The 20038-nt window shown below is 54.7% G+C and overlaps 1 protein-coding gene across 1 annotated transcript; it reads left to right on the top strand.

The window, feature by feature from the left end:
- Positions 1 to 6938: 6938 nt before the first annotated feature.
- Positions 6939 to 19900, top strand: SMIM35 (small integral membrane protein 35). Its single transcript, XM_078849858.1, has 5 exons — positions 6939 to 7047; positions 10442 to 10558; positions 12778 to 12811; positions 13596 to 13733; positions 18961 to 19900. Exons 1-4 carry the CDS (start codon positions 6939 to 6941, stop codon positions 13699 to 13701), a joined length of 366 nt encoding a protein of 121 aa, XP_078705984.1. The 3' UTR covers positions 13702 to 13733; positions 18961 to 19900.
- Positions 19901 to 20038: the final 138 nt, after the last annotated feature.

Genomic DNA, 20038 nt, shown 5'->3' with positions numbered 1-20038 from the left:
CTGTTCCCTGAGCCACTGGGGCACTGGAGCTGAGGACTGTTTTGCAGATTGTTTTACATTGCCCACCTTGTGCCCAGTCGCTCATGTCCCCCGCTGTGAATGTTCTGCATTGTTCCTGTCCCTCCCTTGGTGGGTGCTGCAGGAGCTCAGGGGGAACGGAGTATCAGCTGTGATACTGGGGGCAGCAGCCCTGGGGATTCCGGGGACAGCTTGTTCCTCTTTCTAGCTAAAAGAGAAGCTTCCCTTGAACTGCTGAGCTGGAACCAGGCGCGGCTTGGAAAGTGCACCGATGTCTCTGCCTTGTGTTCCCGGAAATGCTCCCTCTTGCTTTGGGGCACAGGGAGCACGGCAGCGTTGGGGGGAAGCTGACGTCGTACGATTAGCAGGCAGGATAAACCTCTCTCTCTCTGGTCTTCAGAAATTCCATGGGCCAGGCTGGCTAGACTGGGAGCTAGACAGAGAGCAGGAATCTATCCAGGCTCAGCTCCTGTTTTGTCCAATGGCCTCACTACAGAAGAACCTCATTTACGTTCAGCACAGTGGAGTCCTGTCTCTCCGTTACTGTGAGATGCAATCGCTTGCTAGGATTTACCAGAGACTGCGTGCTGTGCTGTGACTCAAGGGGCACTCACTGTCAGCGGCAGCTTTGCCTGCGTCAGGGCCACAAATCAGGATCTGGTTCGTGCAGTGCCAAGATGGGAATTGGGCCGCAGGGCAGGATGTCAGCATGTGCATGGCACTAGGTCACCCTCTAGTGAAAAAGGGTTCCTATCTCTGGCTATATCTGCTGGCGTAACACCCCTGTGCCATTGCTTGTGAGGGTTTTATCTCCCCAGGAGGCTGGATCACTTGTTGGGAAAACGTTGGTCTTGTGGCTATGGGGCAAAGCTTGGAGATACTCCATGCCTCAGTTTCCCCTCCCCTCTTGTCTCGTTAGACTCCAGCTCTTGGGGGGAGGGACTAAGAGTCTGTGCAGCACCTGGCACAGTAGACCCCGATCTCAGTTTGGGGATTGAGGTGTTGCTGTGATACAAAGACAGACACTAATAATCAAACCAAGGCACCCTCATGATTTAGATCAGCTGCAAAGCCAAGCCACTGTTGCTGACTGTATTTTCCTGGGAAGTGGTTGTGTTCTGCCCACTGAACCAGTGAAATGCTACAGTGGTAACATAGGGACTCCAGTGTTACCAGCTCCACGTGCTCAAAAAATCACGAGTCAGGACCCAGAAAATCCTGAGTTTGGCTTACAAATCATGAGGTTTTAAAAACAAAGGGTCCAAGGTTCTTTTTCTTGCCCTTCTGGTCTTGGAGATGTTAAGGTCGTTCAGATCTTCAAGCTTTTCTCTGCAATCACAGGGGCTAGAACCATCCCCCCTGAGATTTTCCCCTAACCCTGTCACTCCAGGAGCTGGGCTTTTAAGCAAAGTATCAAATATCATGAGACGCAATAAAATTGGAAGCGCTGGGATCTTAGATTGTCAGCTCTTTGGGGAAGGGAACCAGCGCTTTGTCCTGCGTTTGCACAGTGCCCAGCACCAAGGGGTCCTGGGCCGTGGCTGGAGCTGCCAGCCATGACAATAACACAAGTAAATAATAACAATAACTACCTGGGACACCACACCAACAGCAGGGATAGTCCGACAGCTTTATTAATCTGGGGCTGAGACCTGCTCTCTGTAAGTAGGTGGCAGCAATTAGCACTTCTCCAGGGTCATAAGCTATAGCGGGGTAGGCAACCTGCGGCCCGCGAGCTGATTGTCAGGGGCACTCATGCTGCTCGGGTCCTGGCCACCAGTCCGGGGGGCTCGGCATTTTAATTTAATTTCAAATGAAGCTTCTTAAACATTTTAAAAAACCTTATTTACTTTACATACAACAACAGTTTAGTTATATAGTACAGACTTAGAGAAAGAGACCTTCTAAAAACGTTAAAATGTATGACTGGCCCGCGAAACCTTAAATTAGAGTGAATCAATGAAGACTCGGCACACCGCTTCTGAAAGGTTGCCAACCCCTGATCTATGGTTTGCAGACATGATGATGGATATCCCCTAGAGGAAGATGAGCATTTGGCTTGATGCTTGCATGCATGGGAGAGCTTGCTCCCCTTCATCCTTCTGGTGTGCTCTTTAGCATCCAGCGTACAATCTCGCAGCTGTGCGTTACAGGGCCACACAGCCACACATGGGTCCAGCGTCATGCCTGGTGCAAACTCCTCTGACTTCCAGGGACTTGCACTGGGGATGCCTTTGGCCTGTGGCTTTGGCACTTGTTAAGCCATGTGGTGTGAATCGTGCCCTAGGAGAAGGCAGAGCGAGGATGACTTGCTCCCTCTTATGATGGGCTTTCTCAAACAGTACGCTAGATGCCTAGATAGCTGTGTTCCAGGTCCGCCGAGCCAGCTCTGTTTCCAGCTGGGAGGGTCTCTCTTGTCCCAGCAGGTTTTGCAGTGGGGTAGGGAAAATGCCAGACTATTACCATCTACGTTAGCACCATGCTATTCAAGATCTCCCTGGGGGAGCCCGGCTGCCCTTTCTTCATTGTTTGTTTTTTACACACTGTCTGGAAAACACAGAGCATTGCTACACTGGAGAGGCATGAGATTGCGCAAGGGAAAGTCACCTGCAGGAGTTTCACAGGGCAGGGCTCCCTGTGCTGAATTCCCTTTGCAGTGGGCAGAGGGGCATGATGCTCCTGGGCTCCCGGGCCTGGCTAAACTCCCTTTCCACCCCAACAAGGCCAGGAGGCCAAGGCTGGGAATACACTCCCCAAAGGTCTCATGTCTCCCTTGGGTGCTGCAGCCTCAGGCCCTTGGTATCTACCTGGCTGTCCAGCTGAGCCCTGCTCCCTGCACAGCCATGGCTGGCCATTGCATGGGGTGGGGGCCCTGCTTCCATTCATTTGGATCCACCCATGCTACAAGTTTCAGCATCCTGTAGGGCAGCTCAAGCCTCAGGGGAAGGAGCCTCCTATTATGGTTATTTTGGGGGCAGGCCCCCTGAGCACCCTGGCAGGTTTTCATTCCTCGCCCTGGGGCTTTGCAGGGGGTCTGTCAACCAATCTCTGCCTCTCGCCTGCTCCGGGCCGGCTGGTGAGATCAGCTGCATCCCCAGGCTTCCATTCCACTCCCCCCTTAGACAGGGTGGAAATGCAGGAGCTGTTGGGCCATGGGACCCTTAAGGGCTGTGCAGAGCAGAGGGGCCCTCGACCCACTGTTACCCGGGGGGATCTCCGTTCTGTAAGGACGGTGCAGTAGAGTCACATCTGGTCTCACATCTGCTGAGATTTGCCCTGCAGGCCCCATAAGCCCAGGTGTGTGGGACACAAGGAGAGAGGAGGACACCCTTGGCCTAGGTAAAGGAAGGTGGAGGCTCCAAGGCTGAGACGTGGCTGGGAGCCAAGCTGCCACCGTCACCGCAGGGGATGTTTGAAGAGTGGCTGTGCCTTGTCAGGCAAACACGGAGCAGGTTGTGTCAACAGGGGGGAGAGACTGAACAGGACCGCCCTGTCTCAGCCAGCACTGCTTTCCTCTCACCCTCAGGAAGATGATCTGCCCGCCTGGGTGCATTGCATAAGCTGTTCCCACGGGTTTGGGGACCCAGGAAATAGATGGATCCCAAGCCAGGTAATTAAACGGCATTTCCTCTCTCCCCTGTTGGGCTGAGGTAGCTCATTAATGATGCTGTTGGAGGAGGTGAAAGATTAGAACATTGGCTGCAGCCAGGCACCCTCTCTAATCTCTGCTGATGCTCCTCAGTCCTGACCTGCAGCCCCCTTGCTATTCCAGCCCGGGGCTCTCTGCCCCCCACCTCTGCCAGTGCACCTCAGTCTTGTTCTGCTACACTCTGGATGCAGGAGATTGCATGTGAAGACTGCTCCCTGTACCACGCAGCATGGTGGATTTTGTGATGCTGAGAGATCTCTACGCGGATGATGCACTGAAACTACCAAAATCTCTGTGCTCGTGAGCTCGGCCCTAGGTTTCCAAACATGCTGAACTGATGCATGAAATTAGTGACCCAGGAGCCCCTAAATGAGGCCTGTCAGTGCTGGTGGATCTGGTGGTAGACCCGGCCCCCTTGGTTTGCTGTGCAGGCTTGCACTTTGCACAGACCATTCTCTGGTCATGTACAGCAGCAGTCAGAAGGCCACAGGCCCTGTATTGCTCCAGGGGCCCTGTAAGAACATGCTCAGTTTGCAAGTCAAAGGATGGCTTTTTTCCCCACCGGGACAGCAAACTTCATCCAGGCTCCAACCCCCTGCTGAGCCCCTCCTGCTCTTCGCATCCCCCAGGAAAGGTTCTGTCCGGGGTGCTGGCCTGGCTGCTCTGTTGATGATGCGTGAGGCAGACCAGAACCCAGCTCCCTCTGCTGTATCCATATAGATTGGTCACAGGAGGGAACAGGGAGCAGGTCTGATTCTGAGACGCAGGGAGCGGAGCTGTGGGGTCAATGGGTGCCATTTTTACCTAGCTGCTTTTCTAGCAGCATTGCACTATAGGCCGGTTTAATTCAGAGAACTGGGTGGTTCAAGGAGCTGGTAACAGGGTTGGCTCACTGATTCCAATCCAGGCCCAGGCCAACAGGGACTCATGATGGCTGCTCCCCACGTAGGCCCAGTGCCACACTTCGCGTCTTTCTGGTTGTGATGCAGTTAACACCTGGCTCTGAGGAACTCTGGGCTTAAACCAGCAGTTCCTTTTGTCTTGGCCAGCACTGGCTTTTAGTCACTGCCTGCCGGGGGGGGGAGTGCAAGCCAGCGCCTTGAAGCAAAGGCTCCACATCTTCCTCCGGCCGTCCGGAGTAAGGATTCCTGTCAGGCTTCATACCTGGCTGACTCGGAGGCACAGTGGGGCAGGGCGGTGCAATGGCCCACTGTCAAGCACTTGTGCATGCAAAGCCCAGATCAGAACAGATTTGGTGGCCCTTGTGGTTGCTGTGGTGACACGCTGAGACCAGGGACTGGGGTCCTCAGTCTCTCTCCTGGCCCCCAGCACTGCAGTGTCTGAGCATTTGGAGGCCTGCTGCTCCCCGGTTCCAGCTGCGCTTGGGGGCTGTGCTCAGTGGATCCCTGCAGTTTCCAGACCGTGCTGTCCATGTTCCCAGGTGAGGCAGAGTAAGCGGCTGTGGAGCGGGTTCTGTGGTGTGTGGGGGTGAGGAGCGCCCATGCATAGCCACTCTGTTTTATGCCCTGCTTTGCCTAGCCGTGGGCAGGAAATCTGGACTCGGCTCCAACAAGTTCTGCCAGTGCCCTCTGAAAGCAGCGGGGGTGTTAGACAGCACCAGGAGCCGCATCTCCGCAGTGCATTAGCTGGGTCTCACCGGGCTGTGCAAATGTTACCTGGGATCTAGCACACGGTGCAGACACTGTGATCTCCTGGGGAAATGTTCTCACCCCAGGGGCATTTTTATCTAAATTGAGCTTGCTTGTTAGGTCTTCCTCTCTGCTGCCTCGGTATAGGAACTTGCAGCTGGCAGATGCTGCTGCCCTTGAGCCACGGCGTGGGGATCTGACCCAGACACAAAGCTGTTCCAGGCTACCCCGGAGTATTCCAGTCCCTGGGCGGTTTCAGAGGCCACAGAGCAGTCTATGGGGGGAGAGCCCTGACATCAAAGCGACAGGGCCACTTTACTATGCTGCATGGCAAGAGGAGCTGGAAGGTGGCACGGATGCTCCATGATATCGACAAACCCTGCAGGCGTCTTTCTCGGGCACTGTGAGAAGCTGTGGCCAGCTAGGATGTCACAGCTGTCACCGTGCGGTACATTGTGCCTGTTTATAACGTCACAGGGGCAGAACTCAGCTCCTCCTGCTCTGAAAGCATAGGCCCCTAGGAGAATCTCCCTTAGCTGTCAGCTGCATGGGGGTCTATGACACACCATAGAACAGTTCTTATTCCTGCCATTAGCACACCAGCCAATGCATTACTGTACTTTTCACTGACCAGACAGTGGGAAATTCTTGACTAGAGATTTGTGCTTGCCCAAACTGGCTAGTTGGGGTGTGTGACTGAGTGACAGCATCCCTGACCCCAGCCAGATCCTGAGATGGGCTGCAAATTCATAGGATTTATATAATAAAATGCATCATGTAGTGAAATCATTAATAGTTACGCCAATGTCATATACAGTTATATACAGCAGTTATGGTCTATACACTATAAGGATACATAAGAAATGGAACAAAAAATAATAATTTGGGTTTTGTTTTCTTGGCCTTCTGGTTTCTGAGCCTTTAGGGGTCGTGTCTCCAAGCTCTGCTCTGAAAACACAAGGGTTAGAAACTTGCTTTTTAAAAACAGGAAATAGGAAAGTCTCCCATCATCACATGACTCCAGCAGCTGGGGTTTATGAAAAACACCCTACACCACTGGTTTTCAGCCTGTGGATTTCCTGAGGGGACCGCAGACTGTCCAAGATTTCCAAAGGGGTCTGCACCTCCCCTCAGAATTTTTTAGGGGTCTGCAAATGAAAAAAGTTTGAAAACCACTGGCTTACACAGCAAAAGTTGGCAGTGCTGGAGTTGCAGAAAGCTGCATGGTGCTGGCAATGGCTGTGTCCAACCACGCTTGTTGCTGGCAGGCTTCCTTCTCCATTTCTTGACCAGTACAGTCAGGGATTTTCTGTCTGAGAGCTGTGCTAAGCAAACCGTGCACCAGTGCCGATGCACAGCATGGATGTGACTGTTTTGGAGGACTCTCTTATACCATAGTCATCCTCCACATTTGCAGTTCATCTATTTATAGGAGCTTCGTGGCACTCCTGGTTTGATCGTGCTTTGCATATGGGCCCAAACCTCGTTACCGAGCTGTGTTCCAGTCTCTGTATCAAGGGTTAATGGCTTCAGTGCCGTGTCTGTGGGAAAGCCATTGCAGGGGTGTGGCTGAACTGGGTGCTAACTGGGCAGCGGGTGGTGACTGCAGGGCTGAGGGTGGCATGGCAGGCACAGAGGAGATGCTGAGTTCCCTGAGCCCAGCTGAAGTGGGAGGCAGAGCTTGGTGTCTGAACACTGGCACCAGCTGTGTCAGCTCCGAGGAGACGGCTGGTACAGAGACCGGTGTAGCTGTATAGACCTCACGCGTCAGTGAAGCGAGAAGAAGCCTGCAGTAGACGAGGCTCAGCGATATGCAGCACAGCGCCTGGGTTTTGTAGGGCTGATAGCACTTGTTGTTCTCTGCAAACTGCGGCCCCTGGGCAGCTCTTTATGGGGTTTTGACTGTGGTAGGGCAGAGGCAGTCACCTGTGAGCAGCGTCCCCGTCCCTGCTGTGATGCGAATGCACAGGGGCCTTTCTCTCTCCTGCAGCCCCTGCACCTCCACCAGCAGTGGCCCTGTGTTGAGCCGCCCGGTGCCCTGTTGCTGGTCGCTCTCTGTGCTGGGGGGCTGCCTGCCTGAGGGGTGAGTGCCTCTGGCAGCTAGGGGGTTACCACTCTCCCGAGCAGGGGCCTGGCACAGCTGAGGCAATGACTCAAGCTGGGGGCTGAGAGTGCCGAGCCCGCGGGCATCTCCCTCGCACTGGGTGTGTGGCCCAGATGCCCAGGCTGCGGGTAACAGCTGGCTCGGGGAAGCCCCCCGCAGTCCCAGGCTCAGGCTGTGGGCAGTGCTTTGGAACCTGAGGCCGTCAGCGGGTCCCCTTCGCCTGCCTTGAGCTCACCGGACCCATCAGTGTCACACGGCCCAGGAAAACAGCTAAAGTGACGCAAAGAGCTGGGGGGTGCTGCTCGGCTTTGCCCACAGAGAGCCCCCAGAGCCTGTGGCTGGCCCAGCACTCACTGAGGTGCCTGGCTAGCAGGGAGAGGGGGCTAGGAAGCTGCTCTTCGGCAGGGGATGGAGCCCATGACTGGGGAGACCCTGGGATACTCGCTGATTATATGGACCCCTCGGCCCCAGGGTCCCTGGAAAGGGGGTGCCCGCTGCAAGGATGGGGGCTGTGGGGCCATCGGTTCCTTCCAGGGGCAAAGCTTTATGCCTCTGAAGTATCTGCCCCAGCCCTGGGATGAATCGTCGCCACTGGGTTACCAGAAAGGGGTGACTCCCCTCTGAGGCAGAGATCAGCCCACTCCCCCTTCTGCTTGCGGGGGCGTTTTTTATCAAAGGGTTGCTGCAGGGGCCCCAGTGCCCTGCCCATGTTCCCCCACTCCATGTCTGTGCCCCCAGCCCCGCAGCAGGATGGTGCCCTCAGAGTCGGGGGCGAGAGGGACATTGGAGCAGTGGGGATGGGACGGGACAGCATCGAGCTGGGGCTTGGCTGGCCTGGGGCTCCTTCAATTCTCAGGGTGGGTACAGCTTCCACTGGCACAGCAGGACATGGCCGCTAGAGGGTGCCAGCTGCCCAGGAATTGCCCTACCCAGGGAGACACGCTGCTGTTCGCTGCACTAAGGGGGCTGATGCATCACGGAGCTGCCCTACACATGCCCTAACGCATTGGGTCCGGCTTCCTATGCCAGGAACCGAGCCATGGGGGGAGTTAGGCCCTGCTGAAGCTGAGAGTGGCAGTGAAAGGGAGTCCAGGGGGGCCCTCAGCCAGGCCCAGACTTCAGCCGCTGACGCTTGCAGGGTCCCAGTTGGCTCCTGGGGGCGGTGCGGTGATGCTGAGCAAAGGGGCTGAATCCCAGGTGGACCCAGGAGCCTCCCCAGAGCGCCGGGGGCCCAGTGCCTGAAACACTGGGCAGCTCTGCCCCACACATTTGAGTGTGTCCAGGGCTGGCTCAGAGGCTGCTGCAGCAGCCTGGAGTTTTGTCTCTGGCCCCCGTCGCCCCCCATGATGATTGTGCTTTCACAACTCTCGCCCCACCGTCCCGCTTCTCGTAAACCTGCCGGAGACTGAGCAGCCTTGGCCACGGGGGTTGCTGGGGAGCAGAGGAGAGCAGGCAACCACTGGCTGCTTCCCCTGTGCTGCGGACCTGTGACTGCCCTGTCCGGGACGAGGGAGGGAGCAGGTATTGCTCCTGCCCTGGGCTATGGGCATGCAGGCAGGATTGGAGCTGACTTGTTTGGGCCAAAACGTGCAGACTCAGGCTGACAGACAAATTGTGCTAACTTGTGTTGATTGAAATACAAATTAAACGTGCTCCCGGCCCTTCTCCCATGGCTGGACCATGGGCGTGGCAAGGGGCATGTCCCAGGAAGGGCAGGCTCACCCCTCTGAATGAGCGCCCATGAGGACAGAGGGGCCAGGGGAATCCATGGACCCCACAAGGCTGCATGCTGTGCTGTGCAGGGCAAGGAGGCTCTGCCCCCTGATATGGGGGCCCCACAATCCTTGCCCTCCCTGCTGCTCCCCCGTCCAGCGAGGACATCCCTTATCTGGGCTCAGCACCAGGCCCTTCCCCATGGCCGTGTCCCAGTCTCAGCCAGGTGCAGCAGGGCCTGGCCATGCCGGGAAGGAGTTGCAGAGATGTGAGTGAGCAGTCTGAGCCCAGGGGACCCTCGGGCCTCCCAGAGCCGAGGTCAAACCCTGTCACCTCCTGGCGGTAAACGTAGGCCGGGAATAGCCGGGAATTTGGCAGCTCCTGGGTCCTGCTCCTGAGGAATGAGGAATCCTGTTTATGGCCAGTGCAGCTTCCTGTTTAGACTGAAGGCAGAGGGTCTCCTACGCTGCCCAGACTCACTGTAGAGACGTCACACTCCCTTCCCGGGCCAATTTTCCAGCACGGGGATTGTTACACCTGCAAATATCCCCATCCCGCTCCTGCCTTTGGGGTGAACGTGGGGGAGCTGCAAGCAAACATGGCGCCTTGCACTTGCCAGTGCAGGGCTCCTGTCTCCCAAAGCTCCCGTCCCTCCTTAGCAGCATGGTGCGTATGACGGGCGTGCTGAGAGGCCGTGGTTGAGCCAGGGCTCCATGGTGCCAGGTGCTGTGAGAGACCGTCCCTGCCCCAACGAGCTCACAGTCTAACTAGACAAGATAAAGGAGGGGTGGGGAGGCCCAACATGGAGAGGAGACTCTTGCTTCTCCATGGGAGTCAAAGGGAACAAGCAGGGAGCCAAGGGTGTTTCCTACCAGATACCCCGTGTCACTGCTGCAGATGTTCAAGGACCATCGTCCTGGACCCACTGAGCCAGTGGGGTGTGGGTGTGGGGGGTGGTCAGACAGGAGAGGACTTAGTTTCTTTAAAAATGAAAGCTGGGATTCTCCCACAATCCCGTGACTCCAAGAGCTGGGGCTTTAAGAACAACCCTGGATCCCTGAGACTCAAGAAGTCCCAGAGGGTTGGTTCCACTGTGCCGTGTTAGGTATTGTCTACATAGCAGTACTGCTGTGCACAATCTCACCATGCCTTAAGAAGAACAGCGCAGCTGGTGACCTGGCGGGGAAGGGCTCTGTAGCCTACCCCAGTCTCCGGGACCCATCTCCCTGCAGCACCAGAGCTCCAGGTCACCTCCCCAGCGCCTTGGGAATGTTCCTTGGCAGAGCATGTCCTGTTTCTGACTTGCAGGAATCGAGCCCATCAGCATCCTCGGGCTTATCCTGGGCATCGGCCTGGCCTTGCTGCTCCTAGGCATCTTTGGCTACACCGTTCTCAAGTGGTACCTGAGAGGACCAGGTTGGCGTCGTAAGTATGGGCCAGTGGAGAAGGCCTTAGGCAGAGGCAGATACTGAGCCTCTACCTACACAGGTACCACAGTCCCCTCTGAACTTCTCCATGTACGGTCCCATGTCTGACTCTGAGCCGGGGCTGCCCCCGAGACAATGGGAGCTGCTGATGGGACAGCGCCCTGGTCAGAGAAGGGGCTCCCACGGGACCCCGCACAAGGATTTTATGTTTGTGTCTCCAGTGCCAGACCCAAGCCAGCTGTGTGCTAGGTGTGTGAGTCCCTGTGCTGTCAGGCATTGCTGAGTGAGACAGGGAGCGTTTGTCCCACTGAGACTAGGGCCAGGAGCGCAGCATCCGGCGTCTGTCCCCTGCTGCATGATGCTCTCGGACTCAGAATGGTGGACAGCACCTGCCATTTCCCGTGTGCACAACAAGCTACCTGTGGGCAGGAATTGCTCCAGTCTTGGGAGGAGGCAGCAGACAAGCAGCACCCAGCATCAGCCAGGATGTTACGAAGGTGGGAGGTTTTGGACAGACCCCAGGGCACCCAGCTCTGTCTTGCAAAGCTGGATCTTTAGTGCCCATGCAGAGCAGACGGGAGCTTGGCTTTTCAGACCCAAAGGCTCCCTGAGTGGAACCCTAGCTCTCGAAGGGCTGCCTCTCTGTGTGATCCCAGGGTGAGGCCGTCCAAAGTGAGTCAGGAGAGGCCAGTGCAGCTGTTCCAAGAGGAGCGCTGGGTGCATTCGGCTTTGGGAAGCTCTGTGACTGTTCCCGGTGACTCAGACCAGCACACAAAGGGAGGAGCTGAACTCCTATAGTCCACTAGCTCCCCACTCATGCAGCGCTCATGAGCCCCAGCCAGGGCCCTGGCCACCCTACTAGCCTGCCTTGAAAGCAGCTGAGCTCCCGGAGCCGGAGACCATTTTCAGTCTTTTCGAGAATGTCCCAGTGCTGCATGCTGGAGCAATGCCTGTCAATAGCACACCTGCCTGGCCTGGACCAGAGAAAAGGGGCAGGGTTATATGAACCTGAAAGGTTTCAGAGCAGAGAAACTCCTGGACTTTATCTATCCTCACAGAGAGCCTCCACGCGTAATTTCACCAACTAGCGAGGATCCAGGACAACAGCATGGCTTGTTTTCAGACAAAGGCAAACCAGGCTGGTGCTGCGGATAGCCAGAGGGGCTGAACGTGGTGAATCAGCACAGCCCCCACCTCATGCCACTCAGCTGCCCTGGTTGGCATGAGCTCCTGGCCCCGTCTGGCAGGACAGCTGGCAGTTAGAGGCTGGGACCATCCTAGAGCAAGCTGGCGGGAGCAAGGGACCCCCTGGGTCAGTGTCTGCGGGCTAGAGACCAAAGGCCTTGAGTCATCGGGCTCTTTAGGAGGGGTGCTGAACTGCATGTTTGGGGCACTGTCTGGCCCAGCCAGAATGCAGGGCCAGATCCTCAACTGGTGTAAATCAGCACTGACATTTGCACCAATGGCACGTTTACCCATTCCATTATCCAGAGAGGCCTTTTTGCAGGTAAATGGGGAGCTAAAGGTTCCTGCCCTCTGTACTAATTTACACCCCGCATTGAGAGCAGCAGTTGCTCTGTTAACTCGTGCTTTGCTCAGAGTGTGTGATGGCACACACGGCTGTGGGGCTGACCCGTTGTGTCCACAAATACACGGACTGTGCTACCCTTATTGTCCCTTTAGCCACACCGAGAGAGAGAGTGAGGGAAAGCGAGGAACAAATGGCCTCTGGTCTGAGTTAGCAGCCTCGTGGCCGCAGCCTCAGTTGGGTAGATCATCCCCAAGGAGCTGCTGTGTATGATGCCAGACACCCAGAGGCCAAGCCAGAACTCCCGTGGCTCAGCTTGTCCAGGAGCACGGACCGCCCAGGGATAACGGGCAATGGGGTCTGCAGGGTGGTTAGAATGGGGCTTGAGGCAGGCAGGGTTCTGGAGTGGAGGGGTCACTGTCTGTGCCTAGGGAGCTCCCCTCCACACATCACCTCGCCCCTTGTCTGGGTCTGTGGACACCGTTCGCTCTCGCTGTCTGATATGCAGCGAGATGCACAAAGCAGGCAAGTCAGGACAGTGCAGGCCAGGAACGGGCAATTCTCACCTACTGCTTCCTAGTGCCTTGTAGTTACTCCATGCCGTGGATACGGGTGCATTGTGTAGTCTGCAGGCTGCAGCCCTTCTCCATCCCCCTAACGGTCTCCTCTCTCCCTTTTTTGCTGCCCAGGCCCTAATTTTGTTTTCAACCTGTATCACATCCGGTGAGTATATTTAATGCCCGCTGGCAGGCGTGTGCGGTGAATTGCCTCAGGTCTCTCCTCAGGGCAGGAGCGGGGTAGTTTGGCAGTTTTCCCCAGTGTTATCTGCTAAGCCAGCCAGAGGAGAACAGCTCCCCATCATCGCTCTCACTAGGCAGAGTCAGAGAGCCTGGTTATGCTCTGGGGGGAGGAGTGGCCAGTGCATGTGTGTGTCTCTGCCCGGTGCTTGGTGGAAGAGTTAGGCTTGGAGGAGGTGCTGGGCTCTTCCTGCTCTTGCCTTTTCTGTGAGTGTCCCAGGAGCGGGGCGGGAACAGAAGTGCAGGGCCCATTACTCTGCTAAACACGCCTCGTGCCTGCCTGTGTCAGGCAGCAGCCCAGACGCAGTGCCGTGCGCTGACTGGTGGGAGCTGCATTTGGGGCTGCAGTCCCATGCCAACAGCTTCCAGATTTCAGCTGCCAGAGCCAAGCCCAGTGCTGACTCAGCTTCGGACCCAAACCCTAGGTGGGGTCGGGTCTCTGCCTCTGGACTAGCACATCTGTAGCATCTGGGTGACATGGGGCCCCTCAGCCTGAGATGGAGATTCCAGGGATGGGATGCTGGGGCCTGTCGGGGCACTTCTGCATGTAACACAGGTGGCTCCAGTCTGCTCCATCCAGGATAACTGTCTGCAGCACTTGGGCTTCTCAGGACTTGTCAACGCAGCCCCTGGTACAAACAGATCGTGTGTGTGTATTAATGTCCTGGAGCAGCTCCATCAGGCATCTGCCTCTCTCTGGCTCCCTTTAGCAGCCTGAAGTCTGTGGAAGTGGAGCTGGCCCCGCCGTTCACAGTCAGCGGCTCCATGAGCGACATGGGAAGCGGCTACATGCGGTTTCATGACAGGAACATGTGACGCTGCAAAGCCAGAGATACTGATGCTGCAAGGTGAGGCTGCAGTGGTTCATTCGCTCCAGGGCAGGGAGCAAGGGCGGTTGATCATTAGCCGTGGGCGTCTTTATCTCAGACCTTCCTAAGAATCTCAGTCTGATTCAGCTGCGACATAAAAAAGTCTCTTTGAAACTGGGGAGGCGTGTGCCACTCATAAACCTTGGGTGGGGCAGTCCCCTTTCTCCTGCAGCTCTTTTCACTGCAGTCTGCTTTCCTCTCCTGCCTTCTCCTCTGATCATAGGCATGGGCTTTGGGGAGGGGCCGTGCTCTCTGGCCCAGGCCAGGTGAGTCAGGGTGGGAGAGGGCAGCTCTGTACCTGGCTCTTGCTTTTTCATAAAATATTACAGCCCACCCTCAACTCACTGTCCCCTTAAATGGCTGCACAGGACAGGCCTTGTGATCTTTGGGTCAGCCACTGGGCCAGAAGAGCAAGCAGCTGGAGCTCCCTCTTTCATCAGCCCCGCTGCTGCTGAAAACACCCAGTGAATACACATGAGAACAGGTGTCAGGTACACAGCTGGGAAATGGGCTTGTCCTCTGTGACTGGACACACCTGCCTCTCTGTACCCAGACAGCCTGTCCATTTCACCCCAATTCAGCATTCTCAAGGAGAGCCCTTTCCCACCAGCACCCCAGGGCATTGCTGCCTGCCAGAAATACATGTGTATTGGGAACCTAACCTTTCCCCTCTTTCATGACAGGTCATTGGCTCTGCAGAGGTGGTTGTGTGAGCAATATCCGTTTCCCTGTGTCTTTGCTCAGGATACTGCTATCCACTACATGCGCTGTCTCTCTGTCCATCCCCACTGGGCTGGGACGTGGCCGCCTTAGCTTGTGTGTGCGGCTGAGAAGGGATCAGAGCAGCAGTGAGGTGCAAGTGACAGGCTGGACTGCAGCTTCTCACCGGGCTCTGGTTCCATCCCTGGCACTGTTGCTCAGGCAGCAGCCTGGTTTGGGTCACAAGGGCTGATAAGAGAAAGCATCCCTGCCCTCCCTGTGCTAGGCCCACGCTCTTCAGTGGCTGAGAGTCACTACAACATGGTGGGTGGGTGGCTTTTGGGGAGCTCCCTACATTCCCCAGTGGAAAAATCTCCTTGTCCCACTTCTCACTGCTGATGATTGGTATCCTGGTAGCACGCAGGGCCCCATGCTGTGGATCAGGGCTCTGCTAGGTGCTGTAGACGCAGGACAGAGATGGTCCCTGCCTGAGGAGCCTGCTGTCTCAGGATCACGTGAGAAATGAGGTGGGCCCAACAGACAGACTGGGAGAGCCCCAGGTAACAGCACAGTGATGGCTGGCACTAAATGGCCCCTCGCCAACTCCTCCGGGTGACACCCAGCTCAGAGGTGCACAGCTGATCATCCCAGAAAAAGCTTCCAGAGTGGAAGAAAAGCAGATGGGTTTGTCCACATTCAGCCCGGCTGACCATGCTGCCCCGGCGTGTCGCAGTCCCTGGGTAGGAGAGGGCACAAGGATAGGCAGCTATTGGCTGGTCTGCTGCCCCACTGGCCTTGGTGCCTCATGCTTGGAGAATGTGGGGCTGCTCCCCGGGAGCCAGGCAGCCACTGGTCTATCTAGTGCCATCTCTTGTCCTGCTGTTGGCCAGCTTTTCCAGGCCTGTCCAGGGGATTGAGATTTCCCCTCAGAAAAACCCTTGCCATGACTGAGGCCTGTTGGGTGGTGGGAAATCCTGGGTTTTCCCCAGGCTCCTGTTTCAATTCCCCCATTCACAGGCCTGCTCATGGCCTCAGTCTGGCATGGTGTCTGAGGGAAGTGACTTCCTCTCCAGCACCAAGTTGCTGCCCACAAAGTAACAGCTGAGCACTTCCCCCTCCTGCTCCGGAGCAGAGATGTGGGAGCGGCACCTTCCCTGGCCCCAGGAGCAGGGGCTTGTCCACATCTACAGAGAAGTAATGCATTGGAAACTGGCTGGAAAACTGTTCCCAGAGAGCAGTTATCAGTGGTTCACAGTCAAGCTAGAAGGGCATAATGAGTGGGGTCCCTCAGGGATCAGTTCTGGGTCCAGTTCTGTTCAATATCTTCATAAGTGATTTAGATAATGGCATAGAGAGTACACTGATAAAGTTTGCAGATGATACCAACTTGGGAGGGGTTGCAAGTACTTTGGAGGATAGAATTAAAATTCAAAATGATCTGGACAAACTGGAGAAATGGTCTGAAGTAAATAGGATGAAATTCAATAAGGACAAATGCAAAGTACTCCACTTAGGACAGAACAATCAGTTGCACACATACAAAATGGGAAATGACTGCCTAGGAAGGAGTATGGTGGAAAGGGATCTGGGGGTCATAGTGGATCACAAGCTAAACATGAGTCAACAGTGTAACGCTGTTGCAAAAAAAAGCGAACATCATTCTAGGATGTATTAGCAGGAGCGTTGTAAGCAAGACACAAAAAGTAATTCTTCCGGTCTACTCCATGCTGATTAGGCCTCAGCTGGAGTATTGTGTCCAGTTCTGGGTGCCACATTTCACGCAAGATGTGGACAAATTGGAGAAAGTCCAGCAAAGAGCAACAAAAATGATTAAAGGTCTAGAAAACATGACCTATGAGGGAAGTTTGAAAAAAATTGGGTTTGTTTAGTCTAAAGAGAAGAGAAGACTGAGAGGGGACATGGTAACAGTTTTCAAGTACATAAAAGGTTGTTACAAGGAAGAGGGAGAAAAAATGTTCTTGTTAACCTCTGAGGATAGGTCAAGAAGCAATGGGCTTAAATTGCAGCCAGGGATGTTTAGGTTGGACATTAGGAAAAACTTCCTAACTGTCAGAGTGGTTAAGCACTGGAATAAATTGCCTAGGGAGGTTGTGGAATCTCCATCATTGGGGATTTTTAAGAGCAGGTTAGACAAACACCTGTCAGGGATGGTCTAGATAATACTTAGTCCTGCCATGAGTGCAGGGGACTGGACTAGATGACCTCTCGAGTTCCCTTCCAGTTCTGATTCTATGATTGGCTCCATGCTGTGCTATCCCTTCTCCATGGCCAGGTCCAGATACAACTGCTCTGTGCCCAAAGTAGCTTGCTCTTAATGAGCGTGCTGGGCAAGTACATGCAGCCAATGTGCTGGCTGCAGGCAGGGCTGCCCCATACGGAGGTGCCGGTGGCAGGGTGTTCTCTGGGTGTGAAATCAAACATGCCCCTGAGCAATTTTGTTCCCAGACCCTTTATTTTCAGGATTATTGCTGTGCCATTTGCCCAGTGACAGGGATCCTACCCTGCTCTGTTCACCCCCCGGAATCCATTTCCCAAGCACCCAAATGTCAGGTCAGGAGGACTAGACTGGAGTCTTGTGGACCTGCTCCCGTGGGGACAGTCCTGGTGACTCCAGGGGCATGGGATTGGCTAAGCAAGTCTCATTCCCTCCTTCCAAGGGATGCAGCTTTCTCCACTTCTCCTGGCCCAGGGAGCAAGGCACTAGGACCATGGGTCAAATCTGGTCTGCCCCAGGCCCAAAATAAGATGGCCAATGTCTTTGTGTAAACGGGAACCATCATAGTCTCTGATTCCGGTCTGACTCCCCCACATTTTCAACAGTGCTCAGCTTTGGTGTGGGGTTCTTCCTAGTTTCGAGTGGTCACCAAAGCTGGGGGAATTCCTGGGCTCTCGGTTTCTTTGAAAAGGAGCCCAAAAAGCAGATGCTCCATTTCCACTGAAATGAAAGTGTTGCAATTTTTGTTTCTCAAATAACTTCTCCATCCACTATATCATCCTCAATTTCTTCGGCTGTGCCTCACTTCCTGGGGTGGGGAGGGAAACATGGGCCATGTCTGTATTGGGAGTGAGCCCTGATGCAGCCGCACCCAGTGCAAGCTACAAGTGTAGACTAGCAGAGCTGCATGTGCACCGGCTCAATTTCCTCCTGCTTGAAACGGGGATAAGAGACACCAGTGCACACCTCAGCTTCCCTTGTCTGCACCAGGGCTGGAGTCTGGGGAGATTCCTCAGTGCTGAACCCCACACTGCACTTCCACCCGTGCAGCTTGGGAGCTGCTGGAAGGAAAGCCATTCTGTTCCCACCGTTCTCTGCTGTGGAATTGTTTCCTGCAGGGACGCAATGCAGCCTAGTGCAGGGGGCTGGGCGTCAGGAATCCTGCTGTGGAAGCTTCAGGAGATGGCGATGATAACCCCGGCAGTATGGCCAGGCTTAGCTCGTTGCTGTCTGTAGAGCGCTTTGAGATCCTCTCTGGAGCTGTGCTAGAGAAAGGCACATGCTGTTATTTTATATGGAACTGGGACCTGTATTTTCACACTGTAGAGCTGGATTTGGGAGCTTTCCACCACTAATCACTCATGCAAAATACACTGGGGCAAAGGCAATTAACTCCTTGTGTGCCAGGATCTAGTGCCTGGCAAGACTCACTCATCGTTAGCACGCACATGTGAAGAAGGGCGGCAGGGCCCTCTGCTGAACTCTTTGCATGGTACAAAATAAACAGGGAACACAGAAAACTCGCAAGCAGAAGGTTACAGAATGTGTTGATGGGCCACAGAAATTGATAGTTATTTTTGTACAGGTGGGGAAAATGCCTTGTACAAAATGAGACTGCAACAAACTTCCCTCTTTAGTGAAGTAAATTAACAAACATGGAAATTTGGCCGTACAACATGAATAACGAAAGCAAATACTTCACAAAAGCCCCAAATGCTTGTTCGTGGTTTTCTGGTTGCCCTCTTCAGGACATGAATGTCCCCTAATGCCCCACGTGTGAGCAGTGGTGTGGTAGGGTGTGCGTGTCTGAGCAACAATATCTGCTGGCAAAATAGGAAATCACCAGAACAGCATTGAAATAAGAGGGGTGGGAAAGCGAGCGTGTGGCTAAACTCCAGCCTCGGGAGGAGAAACGTGGTTGAGACACTGGAGCAAAGGGTGAGGAGGCAGGAACTCCCAAGTTACCCCTGCACTGGGCATTGGCTCCCTCCGACTCCTCGGGAAAGGCATTTCCCCTCCTCATGCCTGAGTGAAGAACACTGACCTACCTTGAGGGGATGCTCCATTCATTAAAGACTCTGAGGCATCAAACTCCAACAGCATTGTTCTGTCTACCTGAACACTTCTTGTCATGGCTGTGGGTTTGGCTTTGGGCAGTGCAGTGCAGTGACTGCTAGGGAAACGTATGGGCATTAGGATATGTTATCTGTGATTGTCAGCTACATTGTCAGAAGCAGTGTCAAATCGTGGGTTGCGCCCTTGTGTCCCCAGCTGCAGAGCGTTTGTGCTTTCTCGCAGAGGCGTTCAGCTCGCTACAGACTGCAGGAAGGAGGCTCAGGGACTAGAGTTGGAGACAATCTGCAAGCAATGAGAGTGTCTCCGGCACTGAGGGAGGGAGCAGCAGAACCAGCTTTCATTGCTCTGTGCACTTGTGTATTCTCTGCATCCTTTGGGCTGCAGCGTGTTCGTACAAACACATGCCATAAGCAGAGTTTTTGTAACAGTGCCTCTTCTGCCGTGCAATGCAAACCTGCCAATAAATGTCATCATCAGCAGCAAGAGTGACCACCTTTAACTTACTACAAATGAACTGTCCCACGAACACAGAAATAACCCCCCAGGAAAGTGCCCTGTGGCAGTTTGGTTTTGATAGGCAGGTAGGTGCCCTAGGCGGATTGCATGCAGGTTGGGCAGGGCATAAGGGAAGGGATTTTTGAACAATGTATGGGAAAATGTTTTCTCAGAAGGAAAAACACAAAGAAAAAGCAAAGGTCTAGTTCAGCAGAAGGCATGAGAACAGAATCAAAACAGACTAGCTCCATGGCAGGGTTTGCAGGGGAGCAGAGCTACAACCACAAGAGAAGGACTGCGAGAAGGGTGCTAAGTCTGAGAGTGCTGGAGACCTGCAGCTGCGCTGAGCTGGGACATCAACAGGAAACAGAACAGGTAAAAGTCAGGGCAGGGGGAAGAAGCTGTCCTCTCTCATGGCCCCTTCCTGCGGGTGGGGCGGGGGCGCTGTGTAAATACTCCTGAGCACAGTAGGACTAGAGAAGTGAAGGAGAGGTGACTGGAGAGCTACAGACTGGCTGCAGCAACTGGGGGCTGGACTCCTTGTGGCTTTTTTGCTCACTTCCTGCACATGAGAAACTGGTAGCAGCCTGGGCCTGGAGCCAGCCAGAGGGAGTGTGTTCAGCCCTTATAGACCAGATTAGTGAGGCCAGATGAAATTCGCCTCCTTCCTGCCTCCCCCCCAACTCCTCGGGGTATTGGCTTGGAAAAAGTGTTCCTTAAAATTGGTATTTTTATTATTTGTATCATTGTAGCACCTAGGACCCCCAGTCATACACCA

This window comes from Lepidochelys kempii, chromosome 22 (genome assembly GCF_965140285.1).
Source record: "Lepidochelys kempii isolate rLepKem1 chromosome 22, rLepKem1.hap1, whole genome shotgun sequence".
In the NCBI taxonomy this organism is placed as follows: domain Eukaryota; kingdom Metazoa; phylum Chordata; order Testudines; family Cheloniidae; genus Lepidochelys; species Lepidochelys kempii.
The sequence above is the reverse complement of the archived record's forward strand: the minus strand, read 5'-3'. Positions and strand labels throughout refer to the sequence as shown.